Here is a 22,005-nt window from a genome sequence, read left to right as displayed (position 1 = left end):
CCCTGAAGTTATTCTACGTGATATTGAGTCCAGAGGACTGCAGGTTCCCCAAAGGAAAATGAGGTGTTGTTCTAAGATAACAAGGTATAGAGCTGGATGAACACAGCAGGCCAAGCAGCATCAGAGGAGCAGGAAAGCTGACGTTTCGGGCCGAGACACTTCTTCAGAAATGGGGGAGGGGAAGGGGGTTCCGAAATAAATAGGGAGAGAGGGGGAGGCGGATAGAAGATGGATAGAGGAGAAGATACGTGGAGAGGAGACAGACAGGTCAAAGAGGTGGGGATGGAGCCAGTAAAGGTGAGTGTAGGTGGGGAGTTAGGGAGGGGATAGGTCAGTCCAGGGAGGACGGACAGGTCAAGGAGTCGGGATGAGGCTAGTAGGTAGGAGATGGGGATGGGGCTTGAGGGACTCAACTCATCCCTCACACCCCCTCCCGGAATAGCAACCAAAACAGAAACGTCAGCTTTCCTGCTCTTCTAATGCTGCTTGGCCTGCTGTGTTCATCCAGCTGTACACCTTGTTATCTCAGATTCTCCAGCATCTGCAGTTCCTACTATCTCTGAGGTGTTGTTCTTCCAGCTTGCTTTGCTGGAGCACTGCTGCAAGCCTGAAACAGAGATACTGGCCAGGGAACAGTGTAGTGTGCTGAAGTGGCAGGAAACTAAAAGCTCCCACAAATAATGGTGCGTTAAATGATTAGATCACCTCTTTTAGTTGGTTGAAGGTTAAGTGTTGAGCATGATGGAAGTCATTTACATGGATTTTTCAAGTTGATATGGTATTTTAATGCTTTTCTTACTGTACCAGTGATCAAGAGGTTCAGACTAATAAAGAGTTCAAATCATGCCATTTCAGATTGAGAATTTGAATTCTGAAATAAGAAGTTGAAGTAATTAACAAGTCATTAGATTTTCGTAAAATTGCAACTGGTCCACTAACATTCTTCAGGAAAGAAAACTTAGCTGTTCCTATCCAGTATTGATGACTTATCATTTACCTCTGAAATGGCCCAGCAAGCCATTCTGTTACCACCATCTCCTCAGGGCAACAAGGGTTAGGTAATTAATGGCAGTCTTGTAAGTTTGACCACAGCCTGAGAATAAATTTTAAAAAACACTTTGCAATGATAAATTTGAAACTTTTATTTTTTTTATAGATCAGGGAACAGAGGAACAATGAGTGAATGGCAATTGGTGTGAGTAAGGATTTTACAGTCCGATGATGGCCATTCAAATCTGCTAGACCCCAAATTGGCAACTAGAATCCATATAGTGCTGGTATAAACATGTCTTTGTGTTTACCACAAGCACCAGTTGACAGCAAGTTCTAGGAGAGTTTTGATACCTCTGATGCTATAAATTTGTAGCAACCCAATACATAACATTGGGAATGTGAATTAATTTTGAAATTTCCCAATTTATTTTACATGTGATACACAAAGCTAACAGAGAATTTGATTTCATTCATTTGATATGAACCATATATAGACAACAATAATTTCAGTTACCTACTTAAAATGTGATTGAAAGAGAATACATGACAAATTATAGTATGTCATAATTATAATTTTAACTGTCCTAATGTCAGTGAGATATAAATTTCATTTCTCGCCATGTATACACTATATACTAGATCTGTGACTAACAATTCAGTATATGAAATAACACCAGAGCATCAGCGGATGACTAACATTTGTGAAGTCACTCTTCAGGATAGCTCGCTATCTTTATGACAGATGGCAGATAATTGAGGTTAGAACTAATTGTGAAAAACTGATCGTATGTATTCAGAAATGATTCCGTTAATTTGTTAGCGGAAGAAATCGGTTGCTTAATTCCCCACAGGCTGTTCCAATTTATTGACGTTGCTGCATGATCGTGTGATTATATCCTGAAAATTTAGTCATCCAATCTTTCTCAATACTTCAAAGGAAAACAGTTTTGAAAACTTCCACAGATGATGCAATTAAAAACCACTAGGCTGGACTAAACAGCTGGTTCACAGGCTGGATTATAAAAAAGTCAAAGTGAAAGGGAAAAACTGATAGCCAATTAATATAGATGGACAAGTGGACGGACAGATAGTTTTGTCCTATTCTGGCCTTCAGCTGTTTCCCTGTTTATTTCCTCCATTATGCAACCCAATCTTAAATTTTACTCAATGCATTGACCACGTGTGAAAAAAAGAGCTTACTGCTATCAGTCCCAAATTTTTCTTTTACTAATTTAAACTTATGTCCCCTTCTTTGATCGTCATGATTGAATTTGATATAATGGTTCCACAAAAGGAGGGGATTAAATGAAATAGAAAAGCTGAAGGAGAAGAGGGAAACAGAAGAAGGAGGAAGTAATTTGGGGAAAACAGAGAAGGGGATTGAGGAGAAACCAGGAATGTTTCTGTGGGAGTGCAGAAGTAGAACTGGAATAAACTGGAAGAAGTGGTAATTTGGGATGAAGGAGGAACTGGGTGCAGAACAGGCAGAATCTGTGTAACTTGTGACTGTAGGAGGACCAGGAGGAGGAGTTTGGATGTGGGAGAATTACAGTCCTGTGGTTTTTGGGGAAGTGATATCCTAGTTAGTATGAAATATAACTGAGCAGAATTTTAATCCAAAAAAAAGACAAATAGATTGTGAAATAAAAGTTGACTAGTACGCACTAATTGTTACAAAACTTTAAAACCTTTAAAAACTTTAAAAACTTGTCTGCAGATTGCTTCCCTCCACCCCAACTGAAAATGTGCCACAGGTTACCAGAGGCTTTTATCAACTCTGATCTTAAAAGTAGCTGTCCAGAAGTATAATACAGTGACTGAAGTAAGCACCTAACTGTCACTTGGTGCTGCTCCGATAGTATGGAAAAATAAGAAAATTGCCCAGCAGGTAACTGAGGAGAAGAATCCTATGCAGTGTAATATGTTGCTTCATCAATGCTGTGAAATATTGCCAGTTACTGTAGTAAGGAGGGATAATATCTTCGAAGTGATTCAAATGACACTTTGTGGGTAGCATTAGGAATAGAAAGGGGACAATCATAATGCTGGGCATGTATCGTAGTCTCTCAGTCAGTGGGCAATAGAGAAGCAATTAAGTAGACATTTCACTCAGGTACGTGATAATAATAGGCAATTATTTTAGGGGTCTGTACCCACTAGAAAGTTCTGGTCCACTCCTTCTCCAATCAAACACCTCCCTACATCCCTTTGGCACCATCCCATGCATTGCAGAAGGTGCAATGCTTACCTGTTTATCTTCACCCTCGTCACTATCCAATGCACTAGAAACAGCAATTTATCTGCACTTCATAGATCACAGAATACCCACAATGTGGAAACATGCCATTTGGCCCAACAAGTCCACACAGATCTTCTGAAGGCCAACCCACCCAGACTCATCCCCTAACTTATCCCTGTATTTCACATAGCTAACCTACATATCCCTGAACACTATGGTCAATTTAGCATGGCCAATCCACCTAACCTGCACTTCTTTGGACTGTGGGAGGAAACTGAAGCACCTAGTGGAAACGCACACAGACACAGGGAGAATATTCAAACTCCACACAGACAGTCGCCTGAGGCTGGAATCAAACCTGGGTCCCTGGCACTGTGAGGGGGCAGTGCTAACCACTGAGCCACCATGCTGCCCCTAAATCTAGTCTATGGTATTCACTGCTCACAATGTGATCTTCTCTGTGCTAGGGAGAAAGAAACGCAGTCTGTGTGACTGCTCTGTGGAACATGTATATTCTGTGCATAAAAATGACCCTGAGCTTGCCACTCAACACACCACCGAGTTTGTTGGTCAACATCTGTCTTGGGTCTGCTACAGTGTTCTAGCGAGGCTCATTCAAGCTGGAAGAACAACATCTCATATTCTACTTGGGGCGCTGGCAGCCTTCAGGACTCAATATTGAGTTCAATAATTTTAAAACCTAAACATCTTCTTCCACGCCCTTTGCTCAAAACGACACCCTAGGCCCTGTCATGATACAGGATGCTTTCAGCACAGCCAACCCATTTTCACCATGTTATGGTCCCCATTATCAGCATTTCTCCCTCCTTGGCTTACCATCGTCCATCTGTTTGTCTGCATAACAGCTTCTGGCCTCTGTATCCACCTATCTGCTTACTCCTTTGTCCTTCTGCACCTGTCTTCAGCATATATACCACTTTTTCTAGCTACTTTCAGTTCTGAAGAAGGGTCACAGGACTTTGCTTTCTCTCCACAGATGCTGCCAGACCTGCAGAGTTTCTCCGGTAATTTCAGTTTTTGCCTCAGATCTTCAGCACTCAGGTTCTTTTTCTTATTTTAGAGTTTTCAAGTTCCCTGTGATGGAAACCAATTTCTTGATTGAAATGTTTTTCCCATATACTTACCTTTTGAATTTGTTATAAATATCTTCTCAGCTTGTTCTATAATAGTTAAAAAGGTGAGAAAATCCCCTTATATATTACGTCCTTAAAAATCACACACACAAAAGTAAGCAGCTAGGCTGTGACAATCTTTCATCAAACTGCAGTGAGAAACATTCCCAGTCTTTCATTTTCCACTATAGTTGCTAAAAAATTTCTCTGAACAGGGACTGCACTCATCTTGCTACTGTGGAAGCACCAACTCAAATGTTTTGGATTGCCGCTAATATTTCTTCTTTGTTTTAACAACCTTTGAATAAAAAGTCAGCAGCCACAGCCATTACTTCTTTAATTACCTCACCATCTGTGAATAATTTCTTGTGCTTCACCATGTGAAATGATGTATCAGTTCAGGTATTACCTTTTGTTGCTGGTTGAGAAAAAAAATGACTGTTGATCCTTCAGCTCATCAACTTTCTTTGTCCAAAATATGCAACTCAAGGGAAAACTGTCCTTAAAGTTACTACACATTGATGGGTCTGGTTTCATTTTATATTGCTCTTTATACCTATCAATATACTTTGCTAACATATAAGACAAATGCTCTATCCTTTACAGTTGTGAACAGAAATTTATTTTCCCATTTTGCATGGAAGTTTCTTTTGATCTGCACTCTGGAATCTTCATATTAGTGTTTTGATCAGTAGCCCTGCCAACCGTACGGGAGACCAGGATTCAATTCCCTGAAGTGGGGGAAGAGGGGAGTGGTGACTGGTGGCTGATCGTTGACTGATGGGCTTGTGTTTAGTTTCTTGCTTTGGTGAAGCTACGCCTGAAATATTGTGTGCAATTCAGGTCTCTTTATCTAAGGAACAATGTACTAACTATAGAGAGAGTGAAGTGATGGTTTATCAGACTGATTCCTGGGATGGTGGGACAAATATATGAGGAGAGGTTAAATCAGTTAGGATATATTCACTGGAGTTCAGTAGTTCAAATTCTAAAAGGATTAGATAGGGTAGATGCATTAGGATGTTCTTAATGGTGGGGGAATCCAGAACCAGGGTAACACATTAAGAATATGGGATAGGCCATTTAAGACTGAGCTAAGGAGAAATTTCTACACCCAGAGAGTGGTGAGCCTGTGGAATTTGCAACCACAAAATCACAGTTGAGACCAAAACATTGTATGACTTCAGGGTGAGGTTGGTGCTAAGTTTCATTTGGTGCTGAAGGAATCAAAAGATATGGGGAAAAGGCATGATTATAATGAATAGCAGAGCAGACTTGAAAGGCTAAATGGCCTAGCCCTGCACTTATTTTATATGTTTCTATTAACATTCAGAATATTACTGACTGCTTTCATGTGTGGAGGCACTGGAGGGCATTTCTGTGATCAAGATTTGTTTCTGTGGCCCGTGCTCAGCTTGTATAGCTTAGATGTTGGATGTGATGTGCAGCAGCATTCCCCATAATTTTTCTTTGTTTTGCGCAAACCTATGAGATAAGGGGCTGAAGCAAAAAGACTGCATGTCTCCAAGGGATAGGCGGATGAACAGGACAAATTCAGTTGCTCTCACTGACAGTCCGCATGGACATGATGGACAATAGCATCCTATGTTTCTGGTACTCTAATATATTCTCACAGCTCACAGAAGGAGATATAGCATTGGACCTACAGATAGAGGCTCAGAGTTTTGCAGCCTGCTAAAACATCTGTCACCAAAATATTGCTCACACATTTTCAGTGATTGTTAACGTCACCACCATCTTCTTTCCCTCAGATCTGGAGGTTAAGCGATGGTGGGAGATACTGTGGTACCTCTGTGAGGCTGGGATAGCATGTTTGGAAAGGTGGACACATCACAACTAAAGACATTGGAGGAAAGAAATAAATGGATGACCACCAGGTTGTCAAGGAAAAACAGACAGGTAGTGTAGGAGTCCAAACATTTGTTGAGGGTGTGGATCCTCCTGAGGACAAAGAACAGTAGAAGTCACCTGAGGTCTGGGAGAGACAAGCTCTGAGCAGGGGCAAGGCCGACTGCACGGAGAGAAGGTGTCGACACATGGCTGCAAGTGTGGACTGAGAATTCACAGGGAGAACCATTTCTGGAGGCCCTGGAGGTGCTGCAGATAACGGTTGTCATGGTTGGGTCTAAGTTGTGATGGTCTGAATGTTATTTGGAGTCCATGGGCGTTTAGCCAGCTGCGTAGACAGGCACTGAGGAAGGACACGTGGCTGCAGTAGTGAGATTGCTTCAGAATGTGTTTGAAAAGCTTCAGGGTAGAGGGGATAACCAGGGGGTTGCATTGAGAGAGAGACTCATTGAGCTCTTTTCAGAGGGAGGAGGAAAACTTCTTCAAGCTGGGCATCCTTAAAAGGGACTTCACAGTATGGTTTCACTGACTTGGAGCTTGGAGACAGTAAGGACTGCAGATGCTGGAAGCTAGGGTCAATAACTGTGGAGCTAGAAAAGCACAGCCCATCAAACAGCATCCGAGGAGCAGGAAAGTCAATGTTTCAGGCCAAAATCCCTGACTCTAGTTTCCAGCATTTGCAGCCTTGAAGGTCTCTTAGTGTAGGAGTCCCCTATCCGCCTCCTATAAGAAGCAAGGTTGTATTGGTGGATCTGGCAAATTTAAAAATGAACAAATCCCCAGATCTGGATGAGTTTTATTCCTCCAATACTGTTGGTGAGTGCTGGGTTCCTTGTTGTTTGTCATATTCATAAATGATGTAGATGAGAATGTTGGAGGGTGATAGATAAGTTTGCAGATGACACAATGATTGGTGCTTGACGTTGAAGAGCAAGGTGATAGTTTAAATGATGGGCAGATCAGATGTTCAGATGGGCAGATCAGTGGTGGATGGAATTTAACCCTGATAAATATGAGGCGAACCATTTGGAATAAGGAACAAGACAAGGAAGTACTCAAAGAATGACAAGACTCTAGGAAACTCAGAGGAACAGAGGGATCTCAGGATGCTTGTCTACAGATCCCTGAAGGTGACAGGATAGGTTAATAAGATATTTAAGGCATACAAGCTGTTTGCCTTTATCAGTCATGGCATAGATTATAAAGAGTAGGGAGGTCGCATTGGAGCTGTGCAGAACTTTGGTTAGGCCACAGCTGGAGTCTCTAGCAGTTCAGTCACCATACTATTAGGAAGGATGTGATTGCACTGGAGGGGGTGCAATGGAGATTCACTCGCTCTGAAGAAGGGTCACTGGACTTGAAATGTTAACTCTGTTTTCTATCCACAAATGCTACCTGACCTGCTCAGTTTTTCCAGCAATTTCTGGTTTCTAGTATAATGTAGTTCTTTGTTTTTTTTTCACCAGGATGTTGCCTGATTTGAATACTTAAACTTGAAGAGAGGCAAAATAGTCTTGGGTTGTTTTGTTTAGAGCAGTGAAAATTTGAGGTGGGGCGTGGTGTGTGGTGGAACCTAATAGAGGTGAATAAGATTATGAGGGACACAGACACGGTGGATGAAAAGCAATTGTTCATCTTAGTCGAAGGATCAATAACATGTGGCCATAATTTTAAAGTAAAAGGCAGGAAGCATGGAGGGGATTTGATGGAAATCTCTTTTGCCCAAAGAGTGATGTGGCTCTGGAATGCACTGGGAGAGTAGTCAAGGCAAGAAACTCACAACTTTTAAAAAAGTATAGGTAGTAGTATAATTTTGGTGGTAGAGACTCAATGGGCCAGAGGGCCTCTTCTATACTCTATGATTCATTTGCAACCTACATGTGAGTGGTGTTGTGTTTGCCAGGCGAACAATTAAGTACACCAGTCAGATCATAGGGCACTTGGGTATATGATTCTGCCTTTCCACAGGATCAGGGTATTATTGACTACACATCTATGGCAATTAAGGCATCCACAGATAGTTTATGAGTATTCACAATATGCTAGTTTTCACTCCAGCAAAGTAAAGTTGGTCTGCAGTCACAGAAAGATGTTTATCCAGATGTCTAAATGATTTCCAGGTAGTTGCACAATGTTTTGTCTTGCAGTGATTCACCCTCCCTCACCTTTTAACACCCTAATTAAATGCACCAGTTGCCTGCTTTGAGATGAGGGGTATTGGAACAAATGTGTAGTTATAATACTGTGTACTTTGTAAAGAAAGCTAGGCCATCTGTAAAATCGCCACAAGGAATCCCACAAAATGACCCCAAAATGCCATACAATTTTTTGCTTGTTGATTTGCAACTACAGTCAAAAGCAGACAATTGGATGTTGTTATCCTAGATAATCACAAAAAGAATTAAATAATTCAGCTGTTCCAAGACTGATGATTGAACATGCAAAAGATTTGATTAATTGTGCTAAAACTGGCTGTGAACAGCCATTAATGTAGAGATGTCAGGAGAATCACCTGAATACAACAGGGAGACAGAAGGGAGTATCCAGTAGTGCTGTAATGAGCCAGGGGAACAAGAGCCACAACCTTCATGGCTGGAAAAGTGAAACAAAGGAGTCTTCATTCACTCTGCTCTGCTCAGTCCACCTGTGATAGCAACATCCAATTGCAACAAATTGAAATTGACTTGACGTTTTATATTCTCTAATATTAATTAATATGTTAATTAAAAATCTTTTCTTCTATCTTAACATCATTTCTTTGTTTCAGTCTATTTTTCGAATGTTATGCTCACTGTTTGTCTGCCTGCTATATAATATGGCAAAGTAATTATTTAGTATTTCTGCGATTTCATTCCCATGACCTATACATTTACATGTGTATCCATTAGTACCTTCTTCATATCCTGTGTTTTCTTTGGCTCATGATGTTACATTATTTTATACAGTTCTATTTAGGAGCTGAAATATCAGTTTCCAATTAAGGATCTGTACACAAACCATTAACCTGTTCTTTTTTTCTTTACACTGCCACTGATGAATTTAATGTGATTCCAGTTAGCTTTTTTATCACTGTTCTCAAAATAAATTCATTACAATCTGTAAAATGGAAACCATTTTGTTTCTGTGTGCAGGGAGATCCTCTTGAACAGGCAATTATTAGCCAGAAACCACAACTAGAGAAATTAATTGCAACAACAGCCCATGAGCGAATGCCCTGGTTTCACGGGAAGAAATCTCGAGATGATGCTGAACGTTGCATTCTCAGAGGTTCACGGACTAATGGAAAATTTTTGTGAGTAGAAAGTGCACATTGTTTTAAAAAACAAAAGCATTACCATTCGCAGCTTAATCACTTATAAATTTCGGTACATTTTTGCAAATGTGCACCAAACTTTTACCACTGTTTCAAGGTAAATTAATTTGGTTCAAAAAAACATTGTAACTCGCAAATATTCGTTGCCAATAGAACTGCATTCCTGCATTTGAAAAATCTAGTAATGAATTGCAATTTTTGCTCTGAATGTTTTGATATATTGTATCGTGTTTCAGTTCACGTTTGCAGGTCCTCAAAATCACTTTCAAAATGCTGAAATCCCTGATAAATGAAGTAGCATTAGTGTGGGGGTACAGTATGAGGCATGGTCTGTTAGTGATTATGTTTTCATATATTTATACCAAGTTAATATTTTTTCTTTCAATTTGTGTAATTAATTACCTGTGATTTACAATGCATTATGTTGTTGTTACAATCACATTAGAGATCACAATAACATTTTTTGTTTTAAGTAGAATAAAACCAAAATCCTGGTGATTTATTGAAAGAGCAAAGCTTTAAGATTTCATAGTTTTAAACAGAAAAAGGATCACTCCATGACGGTCGTACAAAGCAAATACTAAATGCTTTCTTAGATAAACTCCCATAAGACCATAAGAAATAGAAACAGGAGTAGGCCATTCAACCGCTCAAGCCTGCTCACCATTCCATGGAATCATGGCTGATCCAGCATTTCTCATATCCTTTTTTTTGTGTTTTCATCATAACCCTTGATTCCCTGTACACATGTACCCCCATGTAGATAGCCTAAAAGCCCTCCACTTCTTCGTCTCTCACAGGCCCAACCAGTCCCCTTCCACCGACACCCTCATCTGCTTAATGGAACTTGTCCTTACACTCAACAACTTTTCCTTTAACTCCTCCCACTTCCTACAAACTAAAGGGGTGGCTATGGGCACCCGTATGTGTCCGAGCTATACCTGCCTCTTTGTAGGATACGTGGAACAGTCCCTCTTCCACTGTTACACTGGCAACATCCCTCACGACTGTCTTTGCCACATTGATGACTATCGACACTGCCTCATGCTCTCACCTAGACCCACACCCCTATTCCACCCTTGTAACCCTGCATTTACAATGGCTAATCCACCTAGCCTGCATATCTTCGGTCTGTGTGAGGAAACTAAAGCACTCCGTGGAAACCATACGGGCACAAGTAGAACATGCAAGCTCCACATAGACAGTCGCCTGAGGTTAGAATCAAACACAGGTCCCTGGTGCTGTGAGGCAACAACGCTAACCACTGTGCCGCTGTGCCTCCATCTCCATAGAGGCAACTAGATGCTCACATGACTTGGCGCACTTCTGCAGCCTTTGGGCAGTGAGAGCCATTGACTCCTACATACCTGTCTGCCAATCTAGTTTCTTCCTGTGCATGTGGATGAAATTCATGTTTGCCAACACTACAAGGTTTTCCCCAGCCTGGGGAAAAGTACAGGTCAAGCCACCAGCAGTCCTCCGAGTTCCAGCAGCCTGGGACTTTGCTCCCTTGCGATGAAGCTGTTACAGTGAGGTGCTCACCAAGTCCCGCATTTTTTAAAGTTGAACAGCCCCACTGAGATGTCAATATCTGGACTGGTGGGGTGTAGAGGGCAGAAGTCAAGAAAATGGCTTATAGAGTAACAGAGGTGTACAATACAGAAGAAGGCCCTTCGGCTCATTGTTTCCACACTGGTCAAAGTGGGGGTGTATTTTGCAGACAGCATGATAACTTAGTTAGATTCAAGATTGTTATGGAAAAGTAAAAGGATGGGCCTGAAATCAATGCTCTCAAATGGGGGAAGGCTGATTTTAATAAGGTCAGATATGATTTGGTCAGAATGGACTGGGAGCAGATGTATTCAGGTAAATCTGTCTCAGAACAGTGGGATGTGTTCAGGAAGGAAATAAAGAGAGTTCAAGGCCAACATGTTCCAACAAAGACAAAGGGTGGAGCCATCAAATCCTGTGAATCCTGGATATGAAGGGATATACAGCATTGGATGAAGAGAAAAAGAAAGGTTTATGACTTAGGGAGGGTTTAAAACTTCAGAAGCCTTAGACAAGTATAGAATGTGCAAGATGTAATTTGAGTGTGTTCAAATTGTTGATAAGCTATTCACTGGAAGCCTGTGGTTTCATAACTCAATGAAAAATGTGTGCATGTACTTCCTGCACTGACCTGTGGTTAAGTGGCACGCAGATGCTGACAATAACAGCTAAGCAACAATTCTCAAAGGAGTTCTTGCAGAATCTCACATGTGTGTTCAGTTTATGTGTATTCTACACGCAAAGAAACCTAACTAGAAAAAGCCTTCCTCAGCCTTTAGGTAACCTATGGCTTACCTCTGCTCAAACTCCATCAATGCCAGGCATCACCACATATCAAGAAATCAGCAGATCTTTTATGAATTTGTTACAGATTCACATAAGATCAATTGGAAGGCTATATATGTATATAGGCACTAGATGATCAAATACTTAACCATGAATCATTCAAGATTGTGAATGATTCAAATTAAGTAAATAAAAATAAACTGTTTTCAATAAACCAAGAGTCAAAATGAAATGGTCCTTTAAGGTGATTTGGCAAATGCACCAGAGGTGATATGTAGAAATTTGTTTTTTGCACAATAGCAAAATAGCCTTTTGAAAGGCACTGTATGATATATTGGTGAATTTACGGGTTTAATAGTTGTTTCAAAAACAAAACTATAAAGTATTTTAAGAAATTGATAAGTAGGATTAACCGATTGCTCTTTAGAAGAGCCGATGCAAACTCAAGTGGCTAAATTAATCTTTCTGTTCTGCACTGCAGGATCACATTGCAAATATTTAACATTGATAATATACTAAGCAGTTGCCAACTTATACTCTAAATTACAAAAAATCCTCCATTTAACATTTGAAGTAACTGAAAATCTCTCTTCATTGTGATATACAAACTCAGTTCCTTAAGAAAATATTTCATTCTCCAGCAAGCAATCCAAAGTTATTCTGATCTCCTTTTCCCTTTTCCTGCTGGGTAAGTTCTACTTTCCAGACAAACCTTTATAGTGAGAAATAAATTGGAAATTGCTTCCTCTAGCCAAAGCTAGATGAATCTTCAAGCTACATTTAAACTTGCAAAAACTTGGTTTCTTCAATCAGGCATGCACACACACCCACCTCCAGAATGGTGGTGAACAATGGAGACTTGCTACCTCCATCTGTCTGTACTCTGTCTAAAATTCTTGCAGATTGACCATGTTTGTGAGACTCAGTGATATTGTAAAGGAAAACTTACAGCCAAATCCTGCAATGGCTATCTGTGGACTGCACCTCTATCAGAGCCTATCCCCATGGCAATTTAAATCACATGGGCCAGGTAGAAATGCTAACTAGCTATCTTCTAGATCTCCAACTGCATTCTACCTTGGAAATAAATAGACAGTGTAAACTATAACCATTTACAAAAGCTGACATTCCCATCCCCTCCCTGGAACTTGGAGATGAAATGTCTAAACACTATCAAGTGCAGCTGTTTTAATAACTGTTTACAGATGTGAATATGCTGCATCTTCTTCCCAGTAAATAACCTGTGATCTCCTTTAGCCTTCAGCAACCAAGACACATAAGCATGTTGAAGGACAGAATTCAGAACTGGTCACATGACCTCCTTCAGTGCTTCAGTTTAACCTAAATTAAAATCACAATCCTAAAGCATAACAATTTTATAAGCTTATTGTTTGTAACCATATTTTTTAAAAAAGAAATAGAACAGAGGAAAAATCAAGAAAGATTGGTTACATTTTCCAGCAAACCTATGCATAATCACCATATAAAAAGCAGGAAAACCGAGTGATTGTTTAACTGTGTCAGTGGCATCATTCCAATTCATTGCGTTTTTAATCACAAAAGTCATACTGAATCTGCAATCTATCTAATGGTTGCCAGCATAAAGTTGCTGAGAAACTCAGCAGGTCTGGCAGCATCTGAAATGAGAGAAACACAATTAATATTTTGACTCTGGTATGACATCTTTAGAAACGTTCTGATGAAAGGTCACTAAACTCAAAATGTTAATTTTGTTTTTCTCTCTCTACAGATGCTGCCAGGGTGGGGGTTGTAGGGTAGAACTGAAGGAGAAGATGAATACTATCTCAAGGACCTGGTATCAGATTTGGGCCAGAAATGTAGAGTTTGCTCTTGTGAAAAAGTGGTAGTGGAGTGGTGATCCAATCGTGATTGCCACTCTTTGTAAGATTCAAGCCTGTTTTGATGGCGTCAAAAAAAAAGCAGGAGTGCTTTTCTTAGTTTAACAACTCATACCTTTATTTACACTGCTTGAACACAACCTTCGATTGCTTCACATTGGAGCTGTCTAGAATTCAGAAAGCTCGAAGTTGCAAATTATGTTGGAATGGCTGTTTAAACAGTGCAGCAATCACACTGCCAACTGAGTGCCAATTTTGGATGAAGTCAAATTTCACCCCATATCAATATAATTACAAACGTACAATTTTTTTTATCAGGATATGGGCAGCACCAGCCAGATTAGCATTGATTGTCCGTCCCTAATTGCCCTGGAGAAAGTGATTGTGTGCTGCCTTGTTGAACCACGCAGTCGTTGGCATGTAAGAACACCCACAGGCTTAGGAAGGGATTTCCAGGATTTAGATCCAGTAACAGTGAAGTTGTAGAGATATATTTCCAATTCAGGATGGCACGTGGTTTGGGGTGGAACTTGCAAGTGGTAGTGTCCCCATGCATTGGCTGCCCTGGTCTTTCTGTTTAGCAATGTTCCCCATCTTCCATGAGTCTCCTTCATAGAAAAGGACAGAAGATGCTTTGTGATTACTAGATGAAGTGTGATGAAGAGCATCAAATCTAGGATCATGACTGCAGTAGTACCAGTTCTTTGTCAATGCTACCTGGACTGTAACTGCAATGGAGGAAATTTGATTGTTGTGAAACAGTTTAGTTATTTTGATGCAAGCACAAATGAACTGTAGTTATGCAGGTACAGCAGAATGTGTCTGAGAGTGGTTATAACTGCTACATTTATTTGACAGGTAGCCTGTTAGGCATGAGCACACTTGTATGTTCCATATATTATACTCAGGATAACAATGTATGTTTGCAGCTTTCTCCAGAACTTTTAATACTGGTGGTGACAGTAGGATAGCTACACACAGAATTAGCTATAGTGCACCAACTTTACTAATCTTGTCGGTCAGATCACTTTTGATTAATGTCTATAGGTAGTTAGCTGTCTTATTGTCTCATTAGTGACCATTAAAATCCTGTGTGACAATACATATTATCCATTATAATTCTGTTCTTTGATTGCACTGGTTGATGTGAAATGTGCTCCAGCATACCTGCTACAAATTTTTTCTTGCAGTGAAAGTGAACACATTTCATTTTTCAACAGAGCAGAACAGGGCACCAACAACCTGTGGTTTGTGCAGTCATATCTCTTGCATTTGTCTTTTGCATCTAGGTTCTGGTTCTGTGGCCAGCAGGAACTCGGGTGACACACAGATGTCACTAACACGCATAGACAAACTATATGCTTCGATAAATTGACCCAAACAAAAAACTATGAAGTATCTTTAGAATAAATGGTTAAAAAGAAAGATTATTATCTTGGGCTGTTTCTTAAATATTCAAATTGTTTTCATTGCAGAGAAGCTGAGGCTGGCTAACATTTAAAATATTGTGCCAATATTCATTGCCATAGAAAAGGGAAATACAATGATCCTATGCTTAGCGTTGTCTCTTAGGAGTAAACTAAAATCTAAAATAAAAATATGATCTCTCTGATTTATGAGTAACTAGTTCAGGGAAAGGCTGTCAAATATTGTACACCATGTTTATTATGTTCTGTTATAGTTCCACAGTTAGAAGCTTAACGTTCATAATGGAGGTTAATGGAATGTCATAATTCCATTCGGAAGACTGTGCCAATATGCCTCGAGCAAGATGGTGGCAGAGTAGGACGCTCCACGCGGTTCTACTTTGCTCCACCTGTTCTTTTTGTGAGTCTCAGATCAGTGCGAGGAGAAGCGAGTCCTGGAGCAGCATGAGGGGAAGCGAGTCTCAGATCGGTGCGAGGGGAAGCGAGTCCTGGAGCAGTGTGAGGGGAAGCGAGTCCCAGAGCAGCACAACTTGCCTTGGTGCAACTGAGTACCAGGGCAGAACGGACTGGAGACTTGGAGCGGCGGGGGACTGGAGTCTGGCGCGGGCAGTCACATCACATGCTGAGCTGCTGCCATTGGAAATTCTTTACCAGACTGTAATGTCAATTCTTTAACTGTGTTATAACTACCTTATTTCTAACTTTTTTTTAGACACTGTAAGTACTGTTACTACTTTTCCTTTTATTCCTCTTTTGTATCAAAAATTTGTACCAAGCTCCTTGTACCTAAGATGGCACCATTAAAGGCAGCTATTGTAAAAACATTTCACTGTACTTATGTATTTCTGTACTGGAGTACATGTGAAATTAAGGATATTCTATTCATAATCAAGTCCCACTATTCCATTAATCATCACAAATGTGTGACTACCCAATAAAACCATCAAGATGATCAATTTGCCTGACAGACTGCTTTTCAAATCAAATATAATTCACACCATGTTTTGTGACAGGAAATAACTACTATTGTTTAATAGTTGGCAAAAAGAGACTAAATTACTACTTAATTACTTATTTATGCAACATCAGCTATATAGTTTCAAAACCCCAAACAGACACATACTCATGAAAAAGACTGAAAAAGAGACATTTTACTTTGTGCTGATAAAAGGTAAACAGGGTATTTCAAGTTCTGTAGTTCAAGAGTGCAGACCACCAAGTTGGACTGCATTGTTTCATATAGTTACTTTGGTTTTTTTAAGTGACAGTGACACAACGTTGTCTTCAGGTCCATTTTTTACTCAATAGCAACTTGGGCTGGTTAAGGTCAAGTTCTTCTCTTCATAGAGGGCAAGGAGCGAACGTTGAGCACTCCACACAAGGACTCCATATGTATTATGAACAAATCATATGATGTAAGAGTTTTTATAGACCTCTTAATTAATGAGTTTGTACTCAGTATTTTTGATTTTATTTATTGTCACATGCATCTTGTTACAAAATACAGTGAAAAATGTTATACATTGTCACCATTCTCCAGCTCCATCTTTAAACACAGAAAAATAAACCAAAACATAGAATATAAAGACAGAAAAATGAAGAAATAAAGGAAGTGTCCAAGTGTTGGTGGCATGAACAGAAATGTCGTATTTATTGGGCTTAGTTTGTGCCCATCTAGTATAAATCTAATAATTATGCTAATTGTCAACAACCTACACAGAAGTACATTAGAATTTGTCCCATATTCAAGATGGCAAGCCATTCAAGCACAGTTCCGAGCACTATGGCCTCTCCCACCTAAAAGGACAAGGGTGGTAGTTTCATGGGAACACTACCACCTACAAATTCCCCTGCAAGCCATTCGCCTCATCCTGACTTGGAAATATATTATTGTTCCTTCACTCTGACTGAGTGAAAAAACCTGGGTCTCCATTTCTCACAGCACTGTGGGTGCACCTACATTATGTGCACTGCAGTGGCTCAAGATGCAATTCACCACCACAACAGTAGGGGTGGGGAACTAATCCTGGCCTTGCCAGCAATACTCTGATCCATAAAGAATGAAAAAAAAATTGGCAACAAATTAATGAAAATTACAGTTCACTTACACTATTTCAAATGAAGTCAATTACAAAGCAACATTAAATGGCCAGTTATTTCAAGCTCAGTTGCATCAGACTTAACATACTTTGACGACAAGTCTCAAAATAGTAATCCAACAAAGGGTTTTGACAGACAGTCTGCTGCTTAGTCTCCTAGAGTTGAATAGAGAACTGATGTAACTGAAGTTGTTAATTGAAATGACCTAAATGAAGGCACTAATATGTTGATATAGCAACTTTACCTGAATAATCACTGTAATGTCTTCTTCTTTCCAGAATAAGAGATCGTGACGACAAGGGATCGTATGCTCTTTGCTTGATTCACGAGGGTAAAATATATCATTACCGTATTGACAGGGACAAAACAGGGAAACTGTCCATTCCTGATGGGAAAAAATTTGACACCCTCTGGCAGGTAGAGTAACCCAATGTTCAGTGGTTTTATTCATCAACTGAATACAGTTTGCAATGATATTCTTTTATCCAAAATTTGTTCAGTGCAAAATGAACATCACTGTTCCAAAAATGCTATGTGTAGAAGATGAAATAAAGGGTAAGGTAGCTAACAATATGAAGGACCTTTGGAAAATGAGGCTGGAGAAGTAGTAATAGAAAACAAAGAAATGATGGAGGAACTGAGCAGTTACTTTGCATCAGGCTTCATGATGGAAGACACCATTAGCATTCCAGAAATTCAAAAGAGTCAGGGGACAGAGGTGAGTCTAATGCCTAAGGAGAATGTGCTGAAGAAGCTGAAAGGTCTGACGGAGGATAAATCACACCAACCAGATGGAGTATACCCCAGGGTTCTGAAGGAGATAGCCAAGGAGATTTGTGGTGATCTTTCAAGAATCACTGGAGTCAGGGAGGGTCCCAGTGGACTGAAAAAATGGCTAACTTAAGACCCCTGTTTAATAAGGGAAGAAGGCAGAAGACAGAAAATTATAGGCTGGTTAGCCTGACCTCGGACAGTAGTAAGATTTTAGAATCCATTATAAAGAATGAGATTGCAGAGTACTTGGAAGTGCACGGTAAAATAGGGTTGGTCTGCACAGCATTGTCAGGGGCTGGTCATGCTGACAAATATTGAATTATTTGAGGGGGTAATGACCAATTAGACAAAAGAGAGCTAGTGGGCATGATCTATTTAGATTTCCAGGCCTTTCACAGGGTGCAGTACAGGAAGCTATAAAATAAGATAAGGGACAAGCATAGAAAATTGACTGACTGGTAGAAGGTAGAAAGTTGAATAAAGGGATCTTTTTCAGGATGGTGGCTGGTGACTAGTAGAGTTTCTTAGGGGTTAGTGTTGGGACTACAACTATTCATGTTGTACATCAATAATCTAGAGGAAAGAACTGAGGGCATTGTTGCTAAGTTTGCAAATGACACAAAGGTAGGTTGTGGGACAAATGGTATTGAGAAAGTAAGCAGGCTGCAGAAGGACTTGGACAGGCTAAGAGACGGGGCAAAGAAGTGGTAGATTGAATACAACGTTGGAAAGTGTTTCTTGGTTAAAGTTCTTGATAGTAATTTAAACTAATTAAAAATTTAAACTGAAAACATAGCTTAACTTTCACTGACACATTACTATTTTCTTAATTTTTATTTTTCTTTACATCTTCTAACTTTCAGTCTTCTCATCTTGAAAACAGTGCATTTATGTTTGGACAGTTCCACAGGTACCAACAGTAAAGAGCCTTTCCTCTTAGCATTTGCATTTGGATATGATTAATTGACCAAGGGGAGTTTCCAAGCTGAACACGATCATGTCTTTAAACTAAGTCGGGATTGTAGTTAAAATTAACCTCCTCGACTTTAGGGACACTGAAGCCAAATTCATGAATCCCCTTACCCTTCTGCTGGTTCTTCCTCATTTGGCAGGCATAACATCAAACACTTCCTGATCTATCCGGCTCAGTACCAGACCAGGTAAACCATTATGCTTAAATTAAAATGAACTTTTCTGATGCTCTTACATGACAAACTCTTCCTGGGTTGATGGAGCAAAAAATCTGATCTATGTCAGAAATCTGATAACAAATCTACAAATCTGTCCTTCAGCTCTTTACCATTCCTATGAGACAGCACCCACTGTCTATCCATTGATGATGCCTTCTCTAGTAGCATAAATTGTATCTGGAACTCACCAAGGGAGAAATTGAATGTTGAAATCAAGAATGATCATATAGCCGCAACCCTTAACACATTCCTCCCTCATGCCTCAAAATGTAAAGCTTCTCAATTCTCTGTCTTTTCTTTTTGTAATCTTCACACTTTTAAAAATCAAACACAACTTCATTACAAGCTTTGTAATTTATCTTTTATTTTTAAAGTTGCTGTTACTCTTTGGTCTCAAAAACAAAACCATATGCATTTGCATGGGACAAGACATTGGATTCCAATCTGTTGGTTCCACTGCATGAATTTAAGCCTTTTAACACTTTGCTCTCAAAATTTACTGGGAGAGGAATAGGCTGAGGTCGAAACAACCAAAGGATTCAGTAAGGTCTGTGGTATGAAGCCATGAATGAGAACCCCACAGATGATTCTGACGATTAAGTGGACAGAGAAGTTTATCATTGGGAGACCCGAGGAGTTGCTGCTGATGAGGACAGGATGAGTGTGGAGGAGTTCGCAATCAGGGATAATGGAGTAGAGAGTACATATTTAACAATTTTAAGAGCAAAATTATTTGAAAGAATTATTTATTTTTAAAATGTAGCTACCTGTTGCTATCCTTCATAGACACACAGTGATATCAAATTTAGCATATTCCACATGCAGACATGCAAAAAGGAAATAGGAATTGAGAAATAATTTGAGTGGGATTAATTGTTTTCATTGGTGAGTCAGTCTAGCTCAAGATAATAGAATAAGTCTACCCAATTTGTTAGTGGTTTAATTGTGAGTTTGTTTTGGATAATCCAAGATTAGTTTCTAGTCACCATGGGTAAACAATGGTAAACTGCCCTTAATTTAGCATTAAATTTCCAATTTACTCAGAAAGCACAAGGTTTGTTGTTGTGGATCAAAACAAAAAACGAATACAGTATTTGACAACTGGACAAAATCCTTTCAATCCCGCATTCATATATCTATAGAGTTTAGTTTTAATTTCTCTTCTTGCAAATTTAGGCCTAAATCTCCCTTCATCCTGCAGGGCATACAACTCAACATTGCATATTTTCAGAATTACTTCTGAACAAACTAATAATTGAAAAAGAAGTTGACTTCTCAGCAATTAAACAGATGTAATTCTCAGTGGGTTTGACACTTGATTGAATGCAGTTCCTTGAATCTTTTGGCTGGCACACTCTCAACACACTCTAAATGGAAATGATAAAGTGATAAAAATAAACTTTAACAGTACCCATATCTCAAATGTTTGAGATGTACAATTCAGATCAGGTCGTGTGAAATGTCATTGCTCTTTTAGAGAACAGACAGAAGTTTAAAGGTGAGATGATCCTAAAGCACAAATGCTGTGTCACTAATATAGCAAAAAACAACAAAATGCTCTGTGTACTGTATCTGGATTAGAAGAGATACAAATGACTGACTGCAAACAGAAATATGCACAACTTCTTTGTCATTGACAAATAACTTCCACTTCATTTTTATATGATGAATGCCTGTCTAACTCCTCTTCCTGTAATATTATACCTGCCAATAACTTCAAGTATTTGATTGTTGAAAAATGATTTGAAATGATTTTGGAAGATGTGGCACAGCACAAAATGTAACCACAATGGCATTCATAAGTTCTTCCAAACAGCACTGTAACTTCATCAGAAAATCAGGACATAAAAACTAACATTCCAGGGAATTGGTACAGTGGCTGATGGGAAAACCTGTAAGTTCTGAGCTCAAATTTCGTCAAGTTACGACAAAGATGTTGGAATATCAGCAACCTCTGTAACTGAATGAAATCTGCTTAAACCAGAATTACTAGCATGAGAAAAAACTGAGTACATTTCAGGTCTTGCAATGTCCCTCAGAATCATCTCAAAGTTATTATTTACTATGCAAATCTGACAGCCATTTAACACACACAATAAGATTCCACAACCTGTGATGAGATGAACAGCTGCTCCAATGTTTCTTGTGCTGTTAGTTTAGAAATGAATGATGGAACTGAAACCTAAACCAGTTTTCAGTGATACAATAAGTCTCCATAGTAAACAATTATCAGAAAATTCCATGTATTCTCTGACTTGATCTATTGTTCAATGCTTTATTGAATTCTCAAATGGCACAAATGGTAAGCAGGGATGGTTCTTCTCTTTTCTTTCCTTATTGATATACATATGTAAAAAAGGTATTTTTATACATTTAAATATTGTAAGAATGTAATATTAAAATTGTTTTGTTTTGTCAATGCTGGCAAAACAACACCATCTATCATTACCAGGGAGTAAAAGACATTTCATTTTTAAAACAAAATACACTTTACTTTTAGCTTATAGGTTTTTTTAATTTTTTTTTCACTTTTTATTTGCCTGTTGTCAAGAAATTAATTATCTGCTCAGTCTTTGTTCTCTTCTCTCCTGACCCAAAATCTGATCCCTCTTCTGACTGAAATCAACATCAACATACAAGCAAGCTTCCTGATTTGATCAGACTGGCCCCATTCCTTTATCTCTGCTTTTTCCATCAGCATAATATCTAATCTGCCCAAGATCAATTTGACATTGTGTTCTATTGCACACGTACACCCCCATTGTAATCTT

The 22,005-nt window shown here is 39.3% G+C and overlaps 1 protein-coding gene across 1 annotated transcript in view; it reads left to right on the top strand.

The window, feature by feature from the left end:
• Positions 1-22,005, top strand: part of syk (spleen tyrosine kinase) — a 161,677-nt gene that overhangs the window by 78,833 nt on the left and 60,839 nt on the right. Inside the window, exons 3-4 of the mRNA XM_048620525.1 lie at positions 9,366-9,526; positions 17,549-17,687. Coding sequence (XP_048476482.1) covers positions 9,366-9,526; positions 17,549-17,687 — 300 coding nt within the window. The remainder of the gene's footprint in view (positions 1-9,365; positions 9,527-17,548; positions 17,688-22,005) is intronic.

The sequence above is a fragment of the Rhincodon typus genome, chromosome 3, assembly GCF_021869965.1.
Source record: "Rhincodon typus isolate 14 chromosome 3, sRhiTyp1.1, whole genome shotgun sequence".
Lineage (NCBI taxonomy): Eukaryota > Metazoa > Chordata > Chondrichthyes > Orectolobiformes > Rhincodontidae > Rhincodon > Rhincodon typus.
This window is presented reverse-complemented; position numbering and strand designations above follow the sequence as displayed.